At 40.2% G+C, this 18,919-nt stretch overlaps 2 protein-coding genes and 1 long non-coding RNA gene across 4 annotated transcripts in view; 1 reads left to right on the forward strand and 2 right to left on the reverse strand.

Moving 5' to 3' along the window:
* Positions 1 to 18,919, forward strand: part of LOC102550569 (uncharacterized) — a 109,028-nt gene that overhangs the window by 63,128 nt on the left and 26,981 nt on the right. The window contains exon 5 of the long non-coding RNA XR_010054135.1: positions 2,779 to 2,890. This is a non-coding gene — a long non-coding RNA (uncharacterized LOC102550569). The remainder of the gene's footprint in view (positions 1 to 2,778; positions 2,891 to 18,919) is intronic.
* Positions 1 to 18,919, reverse strand: part of LOC134478906 (disks large homolog 5-like) — a 48,330-nt gene that overhangs the window by 18,315 nt on the left and 11,096 nt on the right. The gene's annotated exons all lie outside the window — the stretch shown is intronic.
* On the reverse strand, positions 13,382 to 18,230 carry LOC134478815 (uncharacterized). 2 transcript variants are annotated; one of them, XM_017596013.3, is made up of 4 exons: positions 18,020 to 18,216; positions 16,824 to 16,983; positions 14,611 to 14,794; positions 13,382 to 13,667 (listed from the first exon to the last, which is right to left on the reverse strand). In XM_017596013.3, the coding sequence occupies exons 1-4, from the start codon at positions 18,144 to 18,146 to the stop codon at positions 13,653 to 13,655; spliced, it is 486 nt and encodes a 161-aa protein (XP_017451502.1). In that variant the 5' UTR covers positions 18,147 to 18,216; the 3' UTR covers positions 13,382 to 13,652. The 2 variants fall into 2 exon arrangements, with proteins under 2 accessions (XP_017451502.1, XP_063122399.1); XM_063266329.1 differs by lacking the exon at positions 13,382 to 13,667 and having other exon boundaries at positions 13,674 to 14,794; positions 18,020 to 18,230.

Raw genomic sequence — 18,919 nt, forward strand, 5'->3', positions numbered from 1 at the left:
CTTTGCCACATTTGAAGGAAACTCCAGTTAGGGTTCTTTAGTGCCCATCATTTTCTTCAGAATAGCATGAGGACACTGCCCGGACTTGAGGTCTCTCCCACTGTGAAAAGCCTTTGACTACTAGGACATCTGAAATGGCAGATTCTTCAGATCTCTAAAGAATTAGAGAACCATCTTTTTATGTAAAGTCTATCTCAGTGCACAAATGTGGAATTTTTTCAAAGGATTTACTGTTTAATTTGAATACATGTACAAGAAGCTAAATAAAGTTTATTTCTGTACCTAACTAAACAAGTACCTAACATCACTAGAACACTGATTATTTATAGTTGGATAGTACTATTTGCTTTCCTTAATTATCCATGGCAGTGTACAGTAGTAATTTTATACAATTAGAATTTTACACCGTATTGTAAATAAGATGCATATACTTATATCTTAAACAAGAGTTTAATCATTTATTCAAGTATAATATGAAATTCTATCATCATTCAAATTCCATGTCATCCTAAAATATTTGACACTTGGTGTTGCTTCCTAGTATAAAAAAAGATTGAATATTCTATGCTTTTTGTCATGGTATCCCCTTTCTCCTGCTTCCCAAAACCCTAGATAGGAGAGATAAAGGGTTGAGGAGAGAAAGAGAAAGTTAAGTAATATGTCCCTGATTCTATCGACCTTTACTGTTTCCTCACATTCCATGACCAGTAAAAACTTGCATCCAACCCACTAAATGACAATAAACATCTCTAACCCACTGAAGACAAATAAGCAGCCACCCATCCTTCTTTTGAGAATGAGGGTGTCATGTTCTCTAAAGTTGTATCCCTATGAGTGTGGGGTGACAACAAGTTTTGGGGACCTTGCAATAATTGGGATATTTTCCAAATCCTGTGAGATCTTACAGTTTCCTATGCTTTCAGGCCCTGAATGTGGAGGGAATAACTGAAGTCTTTGCTACATTAACAATTGAAAATACAAACACACATTCATACAATTTGAGGAAGGTCACACACTATCTACCTCTTGATGTTTGCTCAAAATAATTGGTCAATTACTATTTTATATAGCTTCATTTATCTTCTTAGTATACAGGCAGAAAAGAGACAGATTGTTTGCCAAAATAATGTTAATTACTTCTATGCCAGTCACCAATAGAATTCCTGCAATCCTTTGAAGTCTTTCAGAGAAGCTCTATTTTACACAATACTCACAATACTTATGTCTCCCATGTGGCAAACTAAAATGGACTGTTATGATCTGCTTACATATTTCAAAAGTTTTCCCACTCCAAAGTCTTACACCCTCCTCCAAAAAACAAGAGATTCCTCGCAAAAAAAAGTCCACTAGTGCTGGTTCCAGTTTATATATCCGTCACATATCTATTACTGCAAAATCTACCATGACCAAAAACATCTCAAGGAATCCAGTTTTTCACATTGTGGTAACCCACCACAATCACAAAATTATGTCATTGCTAAGTCATAAATGTAAGATTACTACTCTTTGGAATTGTAATGTAATTATCCTGTATAAAGTATGTCTCATGAGTGATTGCCCTGAGAAGGGATTGCAAGAAACAGATTGAAAACTGCATCTTGTGTGTGGAGGTGGTGGTGGTGGTGGGTTTTTTGTTCTGTTTTGTTTGTTAGTTTGACCTCTTTTTCAAAAACCAGAGGCTGATGAGAACATACACCAATAACTGGGTCTTTTATATAATTCCTATAGACTTTGTGTCTGTTCTCATGACATCAACAGGCTGGGTTTCTTTTTTACTATTCCCCAAAATGAACTTGAAATTATTAAAGGTGATGCACCTTCAGTGATTTACTGTCTTACTATTTAGCAGTGTCTGACTGCCCTGCGCATTTGTGCTTTCATGGATTTTGAGATCTTTTTTTCATTCCCATAAAGCCCTGCATCCTAATTAGGACAGGATGGATGTTAACTAGTTAATGATTCTGGTAGGATTTGATATAACAATATTAGTCATACTGATGCATGAAAATGAAAGGTCTTTTCATTTTCTGGTTCCTTCAATTTTTTTCTTAATTTTTGTAATGTTTTTATTGTAACAAGTCTTCACTTTCTTAGATTTATTACAAGATTTTTAAAGCTATTCTGAATGTTTTTGTTTTTTTTTTTGTATGTTTGTTGATATTTATTGTTGCTATACAGGAATTTTATTGATTTTAATGTGATTTCAGTTAGTGGGTCCATGAGCTGTAGGAGCTTTCTAGTGGAACCGTAGTGTTCTTTACATATAGATCATATCACCTGCAAATGAGAATACTCTGACTGCTTTCCTTCATATGGACATGCCTTTCCATCTTTCTATTTTCTGTTTTGGATAAGACTTCACATACTACTTGGATTAGATGAAAAGATTGAACACCTGTGACTTATTACTTATTTTAGTGAAATGCATTAAGATATTCTCCAGTTAGGATGCTGTTGGCCTTGTATATTGCCATTATATTGTTAAGGTATATCTTCTCCATATCCCAGATTCTCCAGGACTATTTTGTGTATCACTGTGAGATTTTTCCAAAGAAACTGTCAGCCTCTAGTGCAATGATCATGTGTTTCCTGTTCTTGGTTTCATGTGGTGTATTGTTTATTCATTTGTATTTGTTGAAACATTCTCGCTCTCTGGAGTCAAGCCAGCTTGATCATGGTACCTGATATGTTTGGGATATGTCTGAATTTTATTTGCCAGGATTTTATTGAGAAATTTTTTCACTTATGTGTTCCCTCTAATCTTTATTTGTTTTATAGGCTGCGAAGAGATACCATGAGCAAGGGAACTTTTCGAAGAAAGAGTTTATTGGGGCTTACAATTTCAAGGATCATGAGTCTGTGATCAGTATGCAGGGGTACATGGCAGCAGGTAGGTCACCGTGTTTCTAGAGAACTAGCTGAGATCTTACTTCTTATCTGCAAGTTGGACACTGAGAAAATGAGACTTAAGTGTAAATGGTATTGAATTTGGAAACCTCAAAGGCCAATCCCAGAACAATCCTACAAAAAAACAAAACAAAACAAAACAAAACTATATCTTCTACTTCTACCTGAACATTTCCTCTAAACAGCAACAAACATTCATACATGTGAGTTTATGGAGACCATTATAATTCAAAAGACCACATTCTACTCCCAATTGTCCATAGGATCTTAAACATATCATAATGAAAAATGCACTTAACTCGCTTTGCAAAAGCCCTATAGTCTTTACCGTCTACACAGTTTATCCAAAGAGCTTCATAAAACTGCAGGCAGTCCCTTAATTATTCCCCCTATGAAATCAAATGGCCAATTACACACATCCAATGTGTAATGCCAAATCACATATGTTATCATTGCAAAGTGAAGTTGGGAAGGATGGCGAGCCAATTCAAGGCATAATCGCAATAGCCCACCTCCACATTCTCTCCTTCTGACAGAAGAGAAAGAGATTAGATGGGTTCACTCCTCTGCCTTTGCTGATTGAAACATAATTCATAAACTTTTGTTGTATCATATAAATCTGTGGATGGTGGTTGTGTTTTCAATGTCACTCATTTCTAGGAATTTTTCATTTTTCCTTATTTATTTCTCCCCTTACCCTTTCAGTAGTATATTGTTTATGTTACTTACTTTCCATGAGTGTCTGTATTTTCTGTACTTTTAATTGTGTGATACCAGTTTGATTCCTTTGGGCTCAGATAGAACGCACGACATTATTTCAATGCTCTTATATTTTCTGAGGCTTGTTTTTTTCCTACTCTCTGGTCAATTTTGGAGAAATGTCCACAGGCTGAGAGAAAATATATGTATAGTTCACTGTAGTTTGTTAGTTCCATTTGGCTGATGATGTCGCTTAATTCTGCTCCTCCTGTTTTGTTTATTTGCATATGATATGTTAACTGGTCAGAATGGAGAAGCAAAAGAAATGACAAACACTATTAGAACGAATCTGTAGTTTCATAGCTATCTGATAACATATATTTTTAAATTTGGGAAGCCTGTGTTAATATGTATATATTTAGAATTGTAGTATGTTTTAGTAATGGCAAAGTATGAAGTGAATTTCCTTACATCTCTGGACAGGATGAGTTTGAAATCTATTCTGTCAGCTAGATAGAGAAACTTCATAGGATTGCTGTAGGAACATGTTTCTTAGTTCTGTTTCTCTAGTATAACCTGTATATCTCTCATGATGGTAATCCTGTTTCAGGCTAAATATATGATTGTTTACTAGGGAATTGAGTTTAGTGACATGAAAATATTATTTAAACCTCTGTGTTAACTGTTGTCATTTGGTTAATTTATGAGATTTTTGTAGGCTACTTTTGATTGACAGTCCTAGTGCTGTAAATTTATTTCCTGTGTCCTCTGGTATTTTATCCTTTCCTGCAAATAAAGTATTCCTATTAGGATCCTCTATAGAGCTGGCTTACTGGTTATACATAGTTTTTAAATTATTTATAATATCCCTTAATCAGCACAGTAGCTGGGCAGCTGCCTGTCCTGCATGGAAATAGGTCTCATTTCCTAACAATGACTCTGAACTCTTACTTACTATGCAGCATCTTGGCTGCTCTTTGTTCCACCTGGACAGCCCTCAGGATCAGGCTTTCCTCTGCCTTAAACCATGGCTGCTGTCCTGCTTCCTCCTTCCTCACCATCACATCCATTAGTCCTTTCTTCTTTGGCAGCTACTTCTTCCTTCTTCCCTCCTAGTGATCCTCTCTAGCAAAGCCCTCAAAAACTCACCTCCACAATCTCTCTGCTGTGCTTCTTTGTAATCACAATTAACTGGGAGCAGAATCACTTTTTTGGGGGGTTTAACCAGTCTTACATTCTACCAATCAGCATTAAAATACAAGCAGAATTACGTCAATCCTCTACAGGGTTTTCTTTCTTTCTTTCTTTCTTTCTTTCTTTCTTTCTTTCTTTCTGTCTGTCTGTCTGTCTTTCTGTCTGTCTGTCTTTCTTTCTTTCTTTCTTTTTTGGTTGGTTTAATTTTTCCTTTATCTTTTTACTTTTTATTTGATCATTGGCTATCTCTTATTAATTGTTTATTTTATTTATTTACATTTCCAATATTGTTCCTCTTTCTAAAATCCCCTAATGAACCCTATCATTACATTTCTGCTCAGCTTTCCCTATATAACAGTGCTCCCTACCTCACACATATCCATTCCCACCTCATACCTCTAGGATCTCCATTTGGTGGGGCAACAGGTCTACCAGAGTCAAGGTCCTACAACCACATTGATACAAAATAAATCAATCCTCTTATACACAGTACCTAGGACCATAGACCCATACTTGTATATACGTTGGCTTGCAGTTAGATCCCTAGGAGCTGGGGAATTGGTCACAGAGGGTCTGGTTAGATATTAAAGACCAATGATTGTTGCTTTCTCTTCTTTTTCTGGTTATAGTCGAAATTATGTTTGTGTCCTTTCTTTCTTGAAATTTTTGTGAGATGATTAATTTCTTGGCTTTTCTTGGGTAAAATTTAATTCTTTGTCTTGGATTTTACCTCCTATCATCCTCTTTTGTGCTTTCTTAGAGATAAGTATTGTTTAAATTTGATTTTGTCATGTAATATCTTGGTTTCTCCATTTATGGTGATTGGGAATCACACAGTGTATAGGAGCTTCGGTCTGCATTACATCTGCCTAAGATTTTCTGGCTATTAGAGTCTCTCTTGAGAAATGTCGTGTAATTCAAATCGGTCTGAATTCATTTGGTACTGGATATTTATACCTTACCCCTTTTTAATGTTCTTTCTTGGATCTGTGCTTTTAACGTTTTAATTTTTATGTGAAGGAAGGAATTTTTCTCCTACAATTAATTTGATGTTTTGTAGGCTTGTTGTTTTTTTTTTCTTTTTTTTTTTTTTTTGGCCTTTTCAATTCTCTTCTATATCTGTTATCCTTAGGTTTAGACTTAAGTTGTGTCCTGAAATTCATGGATATTTTGGATTCAATATATTGTAAATGTTTATCTGAGATGGATTTTTGTGCTTTCTTGGGTGACCTCCTTGACCCCAACTCTTCAATTTATTATCCTGTTGGATAATGAGACATGGTCAGGAATGGTGACCTCTTGCCATAAAGTATATAAAAATAGGATGGTGAACTTGTGTGTCAAGTATCAGTAGTCTTCTAGATGGGTTTCTTTCCTGGTTGGCCAAATACAACAGTTTCTAAAGCCCAGGATTTATGTTCCCTGGGATTCCTACGATGATGCAATCAGACATGACAGAGAAAGACCAGAATACACAGGAGGGAACTTGATTTATATAATAGAGAGAACATTTGTAAGTTATGTTACAAAATATCAGACTGTGATCTCAAAGAATGTATTATTTAATGAAAAACTTTTTTGTGTTATAGCATTGCCAGGGCACAGACATTTATACAAGAGCCGTTTGTTTGCTGTAAACATGGACTTTATTACTGTATGGCTCACCTACCACACACCTTTCTAGCAAAGGTAAAAAGTGCACTTAGGTCCAGAGCAGATCAAGGCAGGACTTGAAAGCAAATGAAGGTAACTAAGGCAATGGAAAGTCTTTGATTTGAAGGATATTTAAGAAAGTGTTCAGAGGGACCAAGAATGCCCTTTGTCTGGGAGGTCAGTGATTTAGGAAGGACACTTGGCAGCTTTACTTGACGTCAGCATCTGAGTCCAGGAACTTCATTGGTAAAATTAATGTCTGGAATTTTGTGTTGTAAAACAACACATTGGCTCTGCAGCGTTTGGCAAGGTCCATGGACAGAGAGATCACACCAGCTGGGAACAATCTGACAAGAAATCAGGTTTCCTTTAGTCACCTGAGAGGTCCTCAAGGAGAGAGGAATGGATGGGTAGCACTTTAATAGAAGGCTGTAGGATCTCATTTAGTGCTACTCTAGATGCCTTCAATATAGATGCAGAAAAACTAAATGACTTCACAGGAATTAGCTTCATTCTAATCATGACTATTTCACATTGGCAGTTTATACTTGATTCATCATTTTAAATTCAAAACAAGAGCCTAGGGTGTAAATTCGAGGTAGCATTACAGTCATACTATGTTTATACCACCTGTATGGCACTCGGCATCTCACCCCATGTGGCTGGAGATTCTACTTTTAAATGCATCACCAGAGAAAATTTCCAATTAACCATGCCAGGGAGGCCCTGATCAGTGTGTATGCTCTGTCCATGTCCACGACAACCCACTTCAGCAGAAACGCCTCCATTTTACAGGTGAAGAAATCACAGCTCAGAGCAAATGATCACCAGATCCCTCAGTCTCACTGGCTGTCAGTTAGACCCACATCCTTCTCTGTGAAGGGAAGCATTGGGCCTGATGTGGGCTGTGCAAGCTGACTCTCCTGAGATGATCAATGCTCTTCTTGAACCTGGGAGAACTTAAGACAAGATGAGCACACAGACTCCTGGGTTAGATTCTGCCTCTGGGTCCTAGAGTGGGACACAGTATCCCTTGCCATGTGCCTCTACTCATGTGAGGAGTCTGTTCCCATGTGTCAGCTTCTATGGCAGTGGGTCTCAACACTCCTAGTGCTGCAACTCTTTAATACAGCTCTTTATGCTGTGGTGACCCCAACCATAAAATTTTCATTGCTACTTCATACTTGATATTGCTGTTCTTATAAGTCATAATATGCAAGGTATCTTATATGCAAGGTATCTGATATGCTGTCAATGTGAGAGGTTGTGCCTCACAGGCTGAGAAACATTGCTTTATATAATTTTTTTAAAAGAAAGCCTTTATATAAGGAGGACCTGGAGTAGTCATAATGGCAGAGACACCGAGAAGTAGTGACAAGTGTCAGCAGGCTCAAGGCTGCTTGCCTTAATGACAACAGAGTTTTCTTGCTAAAGGCACAATCTGAAATCACTGTCCCCAGCACATTTCTTACCTCAATTTTCCCCCTTACAATGTCTGTCTGCTTGTACATGTCTGTCCAGGAAGCTAGTCCCTGTAGTCTCTGAAAAAGGCAGAATGCTAAAGGCAGGAATGGTTTCCCTCTTTCGGCCCACAGTCACTTGTATAGAAATAAGTTCAAATCCCCTGTGGGTAACTGTGTGTCTCTCACAGAGTGTATGAGAATTGAAATATCATTGTTTGAGTTGAGAAAAACCAACTCCCACTTCAGATTTAGAGCTGACCAACACTTACTTTCAGGAGAATGAAGAAGCTGGCCAGGCCTGGAGACCCAGATCCCCTCCCTGCCTGGGATAATCCCACCTACAGTAGACTTCAGCTTCACCTAGCAGGTGTTATCAGAAAAATCTGACCTTAAGATTCTGAAATCCACAATATGCACAAACCCTAGAGTTGTTAGGTGGCCAATTTGGGGGATTTCTCCAGGTTATAATCATTCTGGCCTCTTCTCTTCCCTTGGATGCACTCTGTTCTCTCTTGTCTGTTGGTCCTAAAAGGACTTGGGTCAACTCAAGGACTTCTAGGGGAGGAGCTTTTGTTGTGGGAGTGAGCATGGATCAAGAATGTAACCCCATTCTGACTGGGCAACTTATCTCCAGAAAAATCTTCTGCAGGCAAAGAACTGGGTCCTGTGATAGACTACACTGTTTTTTTTTTTTTTTGTTTCTTTTAATATTTTTTTTTATTAACTTGAGTATTTCTTATACACATTTCAAGTGTTATTCCCTTTCCTGGTATCCGGGCAAACATCCCCCTCCCCCCTCCCCTTCCATATGGGTGTTCCCCTCCCAACCCTCCCCCCATTGCCGCCCTCCCCCCACCAGTCTAGTTCACTGGGGGTTCAGTCTTAGCAGGACCCAGGGCTTCCCCTTCCACTGGTGCTCTTACTAGGATATTCATTGCTACATATGAGGTCAGAGTCCAGGGTCAGTCCATGTATAGTCTTTGGGTAGGGGCTTAGTCCCTGGAAGCTCTGGTTGCTTGGCATTGTTGTACATATGGAGTCTCGAGCCCCTTCAAGCTCTTCCAGTTCTTTCTCTGATTCCTTCAACGGGGGTCCTATTCTCAGTTCAGTGGTTTGCTGCTGGCATTCGCCTCTGTATTTGCTGTATTCTGGCTGTGTCTCTTAGGAGCGATCTACATCCGGCTCCTGTCGGTCTGCACTTCTTTGCTTCATCCATCTTGTCTAATTGGGTGGCTATATATGTATGGGCCACATGTGGGGCAGACTCTGAATGGGTGTTCCTTCAGTCTCTGTTTTAATCTTTGCCTCTATCTTCCCTGCCAAGGGTATTCTTGTTCCCCCTTTTTTTTTTTTTTTTCAAAAAACTTATTTTTTTTTATTAACTTGAGTATTTCTTATATACATTTCGAGTGTATTCCCTTTCCCGGTTTCCGGGCAAACATCCCCCTCCCCCCTCCCCTTCCTTATGGGTGTTCCCCTCCCAACCCTCCCCCCATTGCCGCCCTCCCCCCATAGACTAGTTCACTGGGGGTTCAGTCTTAGCAGGACCCAGGGCTTCCCCTTCCACTGGTGCTCTTACTAGGATATTCATTGCTACCTATGGGGTCAGAGTCCAGGGTCAGTCCATGTATAGTCTTTAGGTAGTGGCTTAGTCCCTGGAAGCTCTGGTTGCTTGGCATTGTTGTACTTTTGGGGTCTCGAGCCCCTTCAAGCTCTTCCAGTTCTTTCTCTGATTCCTTCAATAGGGGACCTATTCTCAGTTCAGTGGTTTGCTGCTGGCATTCGCCTCTATATTTGCTGTATTCTGGCTGTGTCTCTCAGGAGCGATCTACATCTGGCTCCTGTCGGTCTGCACTTCTTTGCTTCATCCATCTTGTCTAATTGGGTGGCTGTATATGTATGGGCCACATGTGGGGCAGGCTCTGAATGGGTGTTCCTTCAGTCTCTGTTTTAATCTTTGCCTCTCTATTCCCTGCCAAGGGTATTCTTGTTCCCCTTTTAAAGAAGGAGTGAAGCATTCACATTTTGATCATCCGTCTTGAGTTTCATTTGCTCTAGGCATCTAGCGTAATTCAAGCATTTGGGCTAATAGCCACTTATCAATGAGTGCATACCATGTATGTCTTTCTGTGATTGGGTTAGCTCACTCAGGATGATGTTTTCCAGTTCCAACCATTTGCCTACGAATTTCATAAAGTCGTTGTTTTTGATAGCTGAGTAATATTCCATTGTGTAGATGTACCACATTTTCTGTATCCATTCCTCTGTTGAAGGGCATCTGGGTTCTTTCCATTTTCTGGCTATTATAAATAAGGCTGCAATGAACATAGTGGAGCACGTGTCTTTTTTATATGTTGGGGCATCTTTGGGTATATGCCCAAGAGAGGTATAGCTGGATCCTCAGGCAGTTCAATGTCCAATTTTCTGAGGATTCTCCAGACTGATTTCCAGAATGGTTGTACCAGTTTGCAATCCCACCAACAATGGAGGAGTGTTCCTCTTCCTCCACATCCTCGCCAGCATCTGTTGTCCCCTTAGTTTTTGATCTTAGCCATTCTCACTGGTGTGAGGTGAAATCTCAGGGTTGTTTTGATTTGCATTTCCCTTATGACTAAAGATGTTGAACATTTCTTTAGGTTAGACTACACTGTTTAACAGGGAGATCTGGTTCCTTTCTCCACAAGAAACACTTGGGTGTTGACTATAATTTCTTAACCTTCTTTTCTATGTCACTTCTCAGAAGGGGCACTTTGCTCTAACTCCTCCATGGGACCTACCCTTCATTGTGGCTGGAGGACCCTATGGTGCTGCAGCTCTGAGCTGGGAGTGGGAACACTCAGACTTACCTGGAAAAGCCTATTTTCACAGCTGATCTAGATGTGAAGAACAGGTGCTTTTAAAGAAGCACGTGAAAGTATTTCCTGCAGGAGAGACCTCTGTGCATGGAAAGAAACACAGGACAGGGAAAAGCCTGTTTATTTGCTGCCATCACATCCTACAAGTTTCTCTATGGGGCGAGGCTTTGCCTCACCTTGGAACCAACAGCATGTCTTAAATGAAGCTTTTGCTGCTCTCTATAGTGGTGCCGATGTCAAAATGTTACTGAGAACCATGCAGAGGCCGGATTCAGGTTGTATTAAAGTAGGCCATAGTTTCAGTGTTTCCTGCAAGGTACCTTGGGACAGTAGTAACGCAAGTCTGCATGCACCTCGACAGTTTTCACTAGAGTCTTCTAAGTCATTTTATAAAATTTTATAGTGAGTTCATGGAAGAACAGGCACAAACCTAGACATGAACACACACACACACACACACACACACACACACACACTTTACTGACATGGTGCATATTCTTTGTACACCAAAATAAGATGAGCATTAATGAAAATATACTAGTAATTGAATAAATGGAGGAAGGTGTGGGGAAATGGTGGCTTAGAATTACTTAAAAGGTCATATGCAGCCTCTCCTTTTGTTGGAGGTTAACCTTCAACTGCAATTGCGGTTCTTTATTTTCTTTTGCCATAGCACACAGGACTAGGGTGGAAAGTAGGGTTTTCAGCAGGTTGGAAGTACTGTAACACTGAATGAAATCCTAAGGCTGGAACACTATTAATGTTTTAGAAAATTACACGCCAAGCTGGATGAAGACACCTAGCTGACAATGTGGACATCTCAAGACATGTACTGGACAATGACAGAAATGTCTGAAGACTTGAAATGTTTGGGAATCACAGAGAGAATGGAAGGCCCCTGAGATTACACTTTACACTAAGGACAGTTTGTTCAGAAAGGGATGACATGAAATTTTGTTTCCTGTTACAGAAGTCAGTTGAATTTATCCAAGGTATTGTATGCCAATGGTAGCATTAACAGGACAAAGCCCATATGGTCTTGAAGTCTTATAAATTATGAGTATGTGTAGCAAGACCCAGGTCCTTACCTAGTAACTGAGGACCTCAACTACAGTAACAATGTTATAGTGTGGTGGATGTCTAGTTACCACTAGCTTCTGTTTTGATACAGATGACTCTTTCTGTGGCATGGTTAGCTCATAATGAAAGACTAGAGGACCTATGTTTGAGAATAAACAAACACTACATTGCTTCTGTAACTGCTGAGCTTTAAAGCCCTGGTGTGACAGCAACTGTTTGTGGACATTCTGGATTATTACTTCTGTACTTTTATGTTTTGAGTAACTCAGACTCTGAGTAAATCAGTTCAATTCCATAAATTGGAAATCAGTCACCTGGAAAAAATACTTGTTACAACAGGGACCTAGATTTGTCATGGAAAAAAAGGCAGCTTTTACTGGCCCACCTAGGTTCTGGGTTTGCACAGGCTTGCTATCCAAAAGAAACATGTGCTCACAGCTGTAGGCTACATTCACTATTTTTGCTCTTAGGTTCCTCCCTAAACATCTTAGATTAAGATAATTTTCTTGCTATCTATCAAAAGAATTCATTATGTGCAGCTGGCCGACAGGAAGATAGTTTCCATTCTGTATTTTATAAAATGTGCATAGTAGATATTGTAATCATTGATACTAGGTGAAGGATCTGCTCTAATATGGAAACTAAGTGATGCTGGAATAACATCCTGAATCCAGAATGACAGAGGGCCCTGTATGGATTCCTGGTAGCCTAACACATTGAGCCTGCACAGCTCAGTAAGGTAAATGTGAATACACATTTCCTGAGATCTTTCTATTTAATTGGAGGTGATCTTGTCCACCTAAGAGACAACATGCTCTCAAAATACAAAAGCAACCTGTAGGAGCTGTGGTCTTGCCTCACAGGTTAGAGCATCTGCTGCTCTCTCAGAAGAAGCACATGGTTCCTAACAATCATCTACAACAGGGGATGTGATTTCTTCTTTTGGACTATGAGGGAATTTCACCCAGGACAAGCCACAGACATTCAGTAGAGAAAAAGACCCATTGACATAAATGAGCATTCTATGCCTAATCCGCAACAATAACAACACAGCATATGTATGGTCTAGGACAACAGCATTTATCAAAACCTATTTCCCAAGATGATTTTGAAGGTCTTTATCTGTGTGGATATATTGACCGCGTACTGCAAGAAAGCATGAAGCACATTGTTCTCCATTATGATTATCATTGTCATTTTTCTGCAGCTCTACAACTATGAGTGTATATTAGTCAATATGTGGTACACAGGATCAATGATGAATGTGTGTTGTAGACTATTATATACTAAGACTAGCAGAACACATGACCGCATGGATAAAGAATGGCAGTGATCACATCATAAAATGTGCATCCAAGAAAAGAACACATTATCCAGCCAATATACGCTATCACACTTAGTACCCCTTGGTGACTTTGAATTCACTGTTTAGCCCAGAAACTCTGGACCATGCAGAATCCATCTCTGGCCGTCAGTTTTAAGAGCACAGGAAGGGACAGAACACTTGAATAAGCAAGATGGTTTCAAGAGTCAGACTTACAAATCAAATTTTATTCATAAGGAATGCAATTTAAAACAAAAATGGATTAAAATGAATATTAATATAAATATTTAAAAGTATTTTCAAATGTGAAAAATATTAACAAGAACATATAACTATGAAATAACAAAAAAAACTTCATTTAAAATCATAACAAAGATATTTCTAAACAACATATTCTTAGTGAACATTTTGAAGCACAGTTATATTGCTGTTTCTCCTCTAGCAGGCAAAATGGCATTGCAGTCACCAAGTCTTCTCTCAAGTGGTGTTATCCTAAAAAGAAAGGGAGTAAGACCTCAGTCAGGCTGGCTTAGTGAAAGATAAATTTAGGGTTTCTTAGCAATTAATAAATTAACTGTGAGGGATACTATTCATCCAAAATATGTTGTTACTATTCAGGATGGTAGTCAGAAGGGCACTCCTGAGAAAGCAACAGATTCTTCAGGATGCTCCCTTCCTGCTGTGTGTCCCATTCCCACTCTCTTGCACTTTCTGAGACCAGGGAGAGGAAGGCAGTTATTCAGACACTGATTTGTTGGAGACCTGCATGCCAGCTCTCAGGTTTCTGCCTTCTACCACCTCAGCTCTATTGGACGTCACCATTGATGTGTTAACTGATAACATTGCTGGTGTGTCTGTGGGCAGGGCAAAGTCTACAGCAAACCTGACAGTTATGTGGGCTGCCCATCTGGGCCTCAGACTTAAACCAGTGCACACCATGAACAGGGCAATGGGAAGAGACCTCATTGGGTTACAGGAAGAAATGTGAAGGCCATGTGTCACCAAGATTAAAGACAATGACAAGGATTAATTTGCCATTTGCACGTGGTAATTATCACTGAAATGTGCTTCCCAACTTGGAGGTCACATGACCAAAAAATGTCATTTATCACAGGACCAAAACTTGTTCAAAGCGCTACATAGCATCCATTCTATCACTGGGACAGGAAATATTATGATATCAAATGTCTGTCACCATTTCTAGACTGCAGCTTCAAAAAGAGCAGCAAAGCATATTTGTTAATCATTCAGTTTCTGAAAAGTGCTGGACTTCCTAGAATAGTTGAGCATAGACAGAGCAATGAACAATTCCATTGCATGAGGTGGTTGGCTTGTTGGGAGTGTAAATTAGTAAGGTGGTAGGGGAAAGCAAACAGGTATGAAATTGGCAAATGGAATCAGATGTTGTTAAGCTGACACAGCTGCTTGTCCCTACCAGACGTGGCTGGGTCTGGAGGTTGCTCTTCTTCTCCTGTTCATCCTTATCTTTCTTGTGCAAGTCAACCAAATATTTCTGAACCAATGGTGCACAATCCAGATGTTCTGTTTTGCTCTCCTTGAATGGGAACAACTTCTTCTGCATACATATCTTGTCCATATGGATCCGACTGGGCAGGTTGCTGGAAACACACTCTGCATAGTTAGATCCTGCAGCTTCTTCCTCCCTTTCCTACTCCCAAGTCCCACAAACTTGCCCTGGACCCAGATACCAGTGAAAACTTCATATACTACCTCTCCACGCACATAAGGCTGCTGCACAAATATCAAGCAGCCAATTCAGGGAAGAATAAATTGTTTCTGTGACCCAAGTACCAATAAGAGTCCATGTCTCTCCAAAACAACAGGGGATCTACATCTATCCATGGAAAGAAAATGCATGGGGGCAACATCAATTAATAGTGGGCAAATACCCTCAAAGGATGTCAGTAGAATTAAGGGAAGGTCATGTTATCCAGTTGGTCCACACATTGAGTTTTGTTAAACCTGGTATGACCCCAGAGGCCCAGTTCAGCCTATTAGCCATTTGGTGAGCTGAATCAGTACTGGTCTACCTAGAGCCTTCTGAGGATGCCTAGACACTCTGGGTATGAGTACCAGTCTCCTGTGGACCTAAAAACTGAGTCCAAAAGACCCAGGGTACAGTGATGTTTAAAGAGCACAAGAGACGGAACCAGCGCTGCAGACCTCCAATCAGAACAAAGGAAGGCACCTGTGGGAAAAGCACATTAATGGCCTCTCTGATCAGTGCTAACCGATAGAAGTTAATCTCCTTCTGGAGCTCCTGAAATTTTTCACAATGCTCGATGTTCCTCATCTCTAAGTTGTGCAGTAATGACATGACCTCCCTCTCTTTTATCTTCAATTTTTCATAAAATGGATTTGACCTGACGTAGCGGCAGACCCTAGGAGAGTAAAACCCAATGAACATCTGCATTTAGAATATATGAACTCAGGCTGGGTCTTGTACTACCATAGCCCTGGAAAGACAATTTGTGAGTTCTATATATTGGCATCTTCTTCAGCTTCAGAAACTTGTTATTCTGGGCCCAGGACCCCATAAGCTAAGCATCCAGATAAAGGGTTCCCAGGTTCCCTTTCTTCAATCAGAAGGGCTATGTCTGCAGTCAAGTTTGTTATGCTATCAAGAGCCTAGGGCATAGCTGTCCTGCCCCCCACACCTAAAAATCTGTGATTTCATTTTTCCTGTTTTGACAGCAGGAATTCTACATCTTGAATAGCTAATATTGTAGAGACAGACATTTCACATAATTATGGAGTTGAGAACAGAAAGTGCCACAAAATTACAATCTACCCAAAAGGCACAATGAACAGACAAATGTGACCACATTGCAAAGAACTGTGCAGTTGAAAGAAGGGCTTGCAAAACAAAGCACTCACATCACCATGAAAGTGTTATACACATAAATACTCAGGGGAAAACATAGACCCCCTAGATTCCAAGTGTGGGGGAAAATATAAACATATAAAAATTGCGCATATGCATGTAGCTGCCTACACAGAGACACAGAAACTGGGACACACCCAGAGGAAAAGAAAAGTAAACAGTAAGAGAATGATTAAGGGAGTCAAATATGGAAACAGAGAACACAATCAGAATCAGTAGAAATGCATGCCACTTTATTGGCTCAGAGGTACACACACACACACACACACACACACAAAAAAAAAAAAAAAAAAAAGAAGGAGCAGGCCTGTGTCTCTGGCCATCCAGTCAAACATTGAGATGAACAGTGTGGGATCTGTCACCTCAGGCTACTGCAACAAGAGTCCAGCACTCAGTCACCTTCCTAGCACACACCCAAACTCACGGCACCTAGAACCTTGCAAAGCTACCACCTGTCAAGGGCTTTCCAAATGCACACTGGGAACTCATGCTCCAGGAACGTTATCCCTGAATCCTCACTAAGGCCACAAGTTCAGATTTTCAGCTGGAGGCAGCAGATGAGACCATTTCCCACCTCACTCCTGACCAAGGGTCAGGTTCTGAATCTCCTCTATATCAGAAATGAGGTTTAGGACGAGTATTTTGGGAGGCACAGCTTTCTAGACCCAACACCTTAATAGAATACGATGGAGGTGACATTGCAGGTCCATGAGTGACACAAGGCAGTTTGGAGCAATGCATACCTGTTGTTCCTGTATCTCTCTGTCACGTAAGTCAGGAGATCTCTTAGCTCATTTCTCTCCTCAGTAGCTGACTGCAGCTGTCTAATCAGTCTCTGCTCTTCTGTGTTGGCCTCCTTGTTGATTACCACAGGGCCAGGGGATGATGTCAGTCTCCCATCCTCTGTAGGTAGAAGAACACAAGTGAACATTCATGGAGAGACTGGGGGAGTGTACATAGACCATGGCGATGCCCTAACAGGAGAAGAGCATGTGTAGAACACAGCGTCACCACAAAGAGTTTGGTCTATGCCTAAGAAACCTCCTCAGTGGAAGTCAACTCTCCCAGCACTCTATAGAGACCAAGAGATGTCAGCTGCCAGGTGTTCCCTATGCCTGCCGATCCATGCTCCATGTTCCACAGAGATGGCTTCTACGGGATTGTTATCAACTTAACACGGTACAACTTTCTTTCAGGACCCTCACTCCTGTTCTTTCAGAAGTCAGAATATAAATTCAACATCCAAAAGACTTGATTTTTTGAGATACTCATTTGTCCTACCCTGATACTCCAGGCCACACCATTTGGATTTAAAAAGCATTGCGGTGGATGTCATGGTCAACAGACTTATTAATTCCTGTAACTGAAACACCAAATGCCACAGAAGTGCTCATCTGTTACAGGCTGAATCTTGGTCTACCAGCTCCAAATAATTTTGGTACTGTAAAAAAAAATATTTGTAACACACAAACTCTAATTTATAATGCTAAGGACGACCCTGCCAATTAGAAAAAGTCAAAGGAGTTCTAAAAACATAAGGTAATTGGAGAAGCATAATTCTCTCCCTGATACTAAAGTCAGAAATCTACTTTATTTAAAGAAGCAATAAGAGTGAAGTAGATTGATGCCTTGTCTAAGTTCAGAAAAGTTGGACCCTCAATTTCTCCTGATGGTGTTATTATATCAATGTATCGTAACATATGCACGTTAAAAGTGAAGGCCAGAAGTTCACAGAATAATAGCATTGGCCTTACCATATCTTCCCTTTGGGGAAGGGCAAAATAATGTTCTGAAATCCTTGACTTTCAGGAATTGTGATCCTCATGGTAATTCAATTCCTTCCCAGATACTCCAGTTGTTGTGGCCCATTGGTAAACAGGTCAGCCTAAGCCTATTCTCCCTCTGAAAGAAAGCGCAGCATACAATTCACAGGACTTACTCCTCATTCCCCAGGCCAGCTTTCTTTGTCCATCATTTGTTTTTGATGAAAGGCGAGATTCCCTCACTCTAGTCTGTCCAAAATCCCCATTCACTCTACCAAAATGCTTGCGAAGACGGGAATACATGTCTTCCTGTGTATCTGCCAGGCAGGGACTGAGAAAAAGTAGGGCACTGGTGGTTACTACAACGCTGGTGACATCACAGAGGATGCCAAGAACTCTCTAGGACACAATAGAATGTCCAAGAAGGGACAGCTGATGTCATGGTGAGCAGACTTTGCCTCCCTGCTAATAATCTCCCTGTATAGTGCATAAGCTGAGGTGCCCTTTCCAGGAGACCTTCCCAGTGCATAGCCACTTAGTACCTCCTGCTTCCAAGGCCAAATTTTCCTCAAGGCTTCATTATAAAAATCTTAGTAATTCCTATGCATTTTAATGAATGTTTCCCTCCAAATCCTGCCCAAAAATGTCTCATCTTAAGTCAAATTATCCTTACTCATCAATATGAGCCATTAAAAATTCCTGAGAAATAATACCAGTTTGAATAAGCAGTCAGAAGGTTCTCCTATCTCCTTATGTACATGTGCTTAAAATCACATCAAGAAATAGCCTGCAGGTTAGGTTGCAACACGGGTGTGTGTTATAGGAACTCTCATGAAGCCTTGTCCATAGCATTTGAGTTGCCACAAAATTCCTTAGGAGAAAGAGTTGAAATCATTATGGTGTTAGGCACAGTGTGGAGTCCAATTGCCAGAGGAAAGTGAAATGTTGGAGCCAACATTGAAGGCACCCTCATGCTGCTTGTGGGGTTCTCCTCTTTGCACCAACGTCACCAAAGGAGCATTGCTCACAGGCCTCTGTAAGCTAAACCATGAGATTCTGTCTGACAGTTTGTATCT

Source organism: Rattus norvegicus, chromosome 8, assembly GCF_036323735.1.
Source record: "Rattus norvegicus strain BN/NHsdMcwi chromosome 8, GRCr8, whole genome shotgun sequence".
Lineage (NCBI taxonomy): Eukaryota > Metazoa > Chordata > Mammalia > Rodentia > Muridae > Rattus > Rattus norvegicus.

Excerpts from the sequence above, each read along its gene's own strand:
- LOC134478815 (XM_063266329.1), bottom strand. The coding sequence starts at position 18,146 with ATGTATTCCCGTCTTCGCAAGCATTTTGGTAGAGTGAATGGGGATTTT. Across the intron at positions 16,984-18,019 it reads GCTGGCCTGGGGAATGAGGA|AGGATGGGAGACTGACATCA; the intron begins GTAAGTCCTGTG and ends TTCTACCTACAG. Across the intron at positions 14,795-16,823 it reads GAGAGATACAGGAACAACAG|CAACCTGCCCAGTCGGATCC; the intron begins GTATGCATTGCT and ends GTGTGTTTCCAG.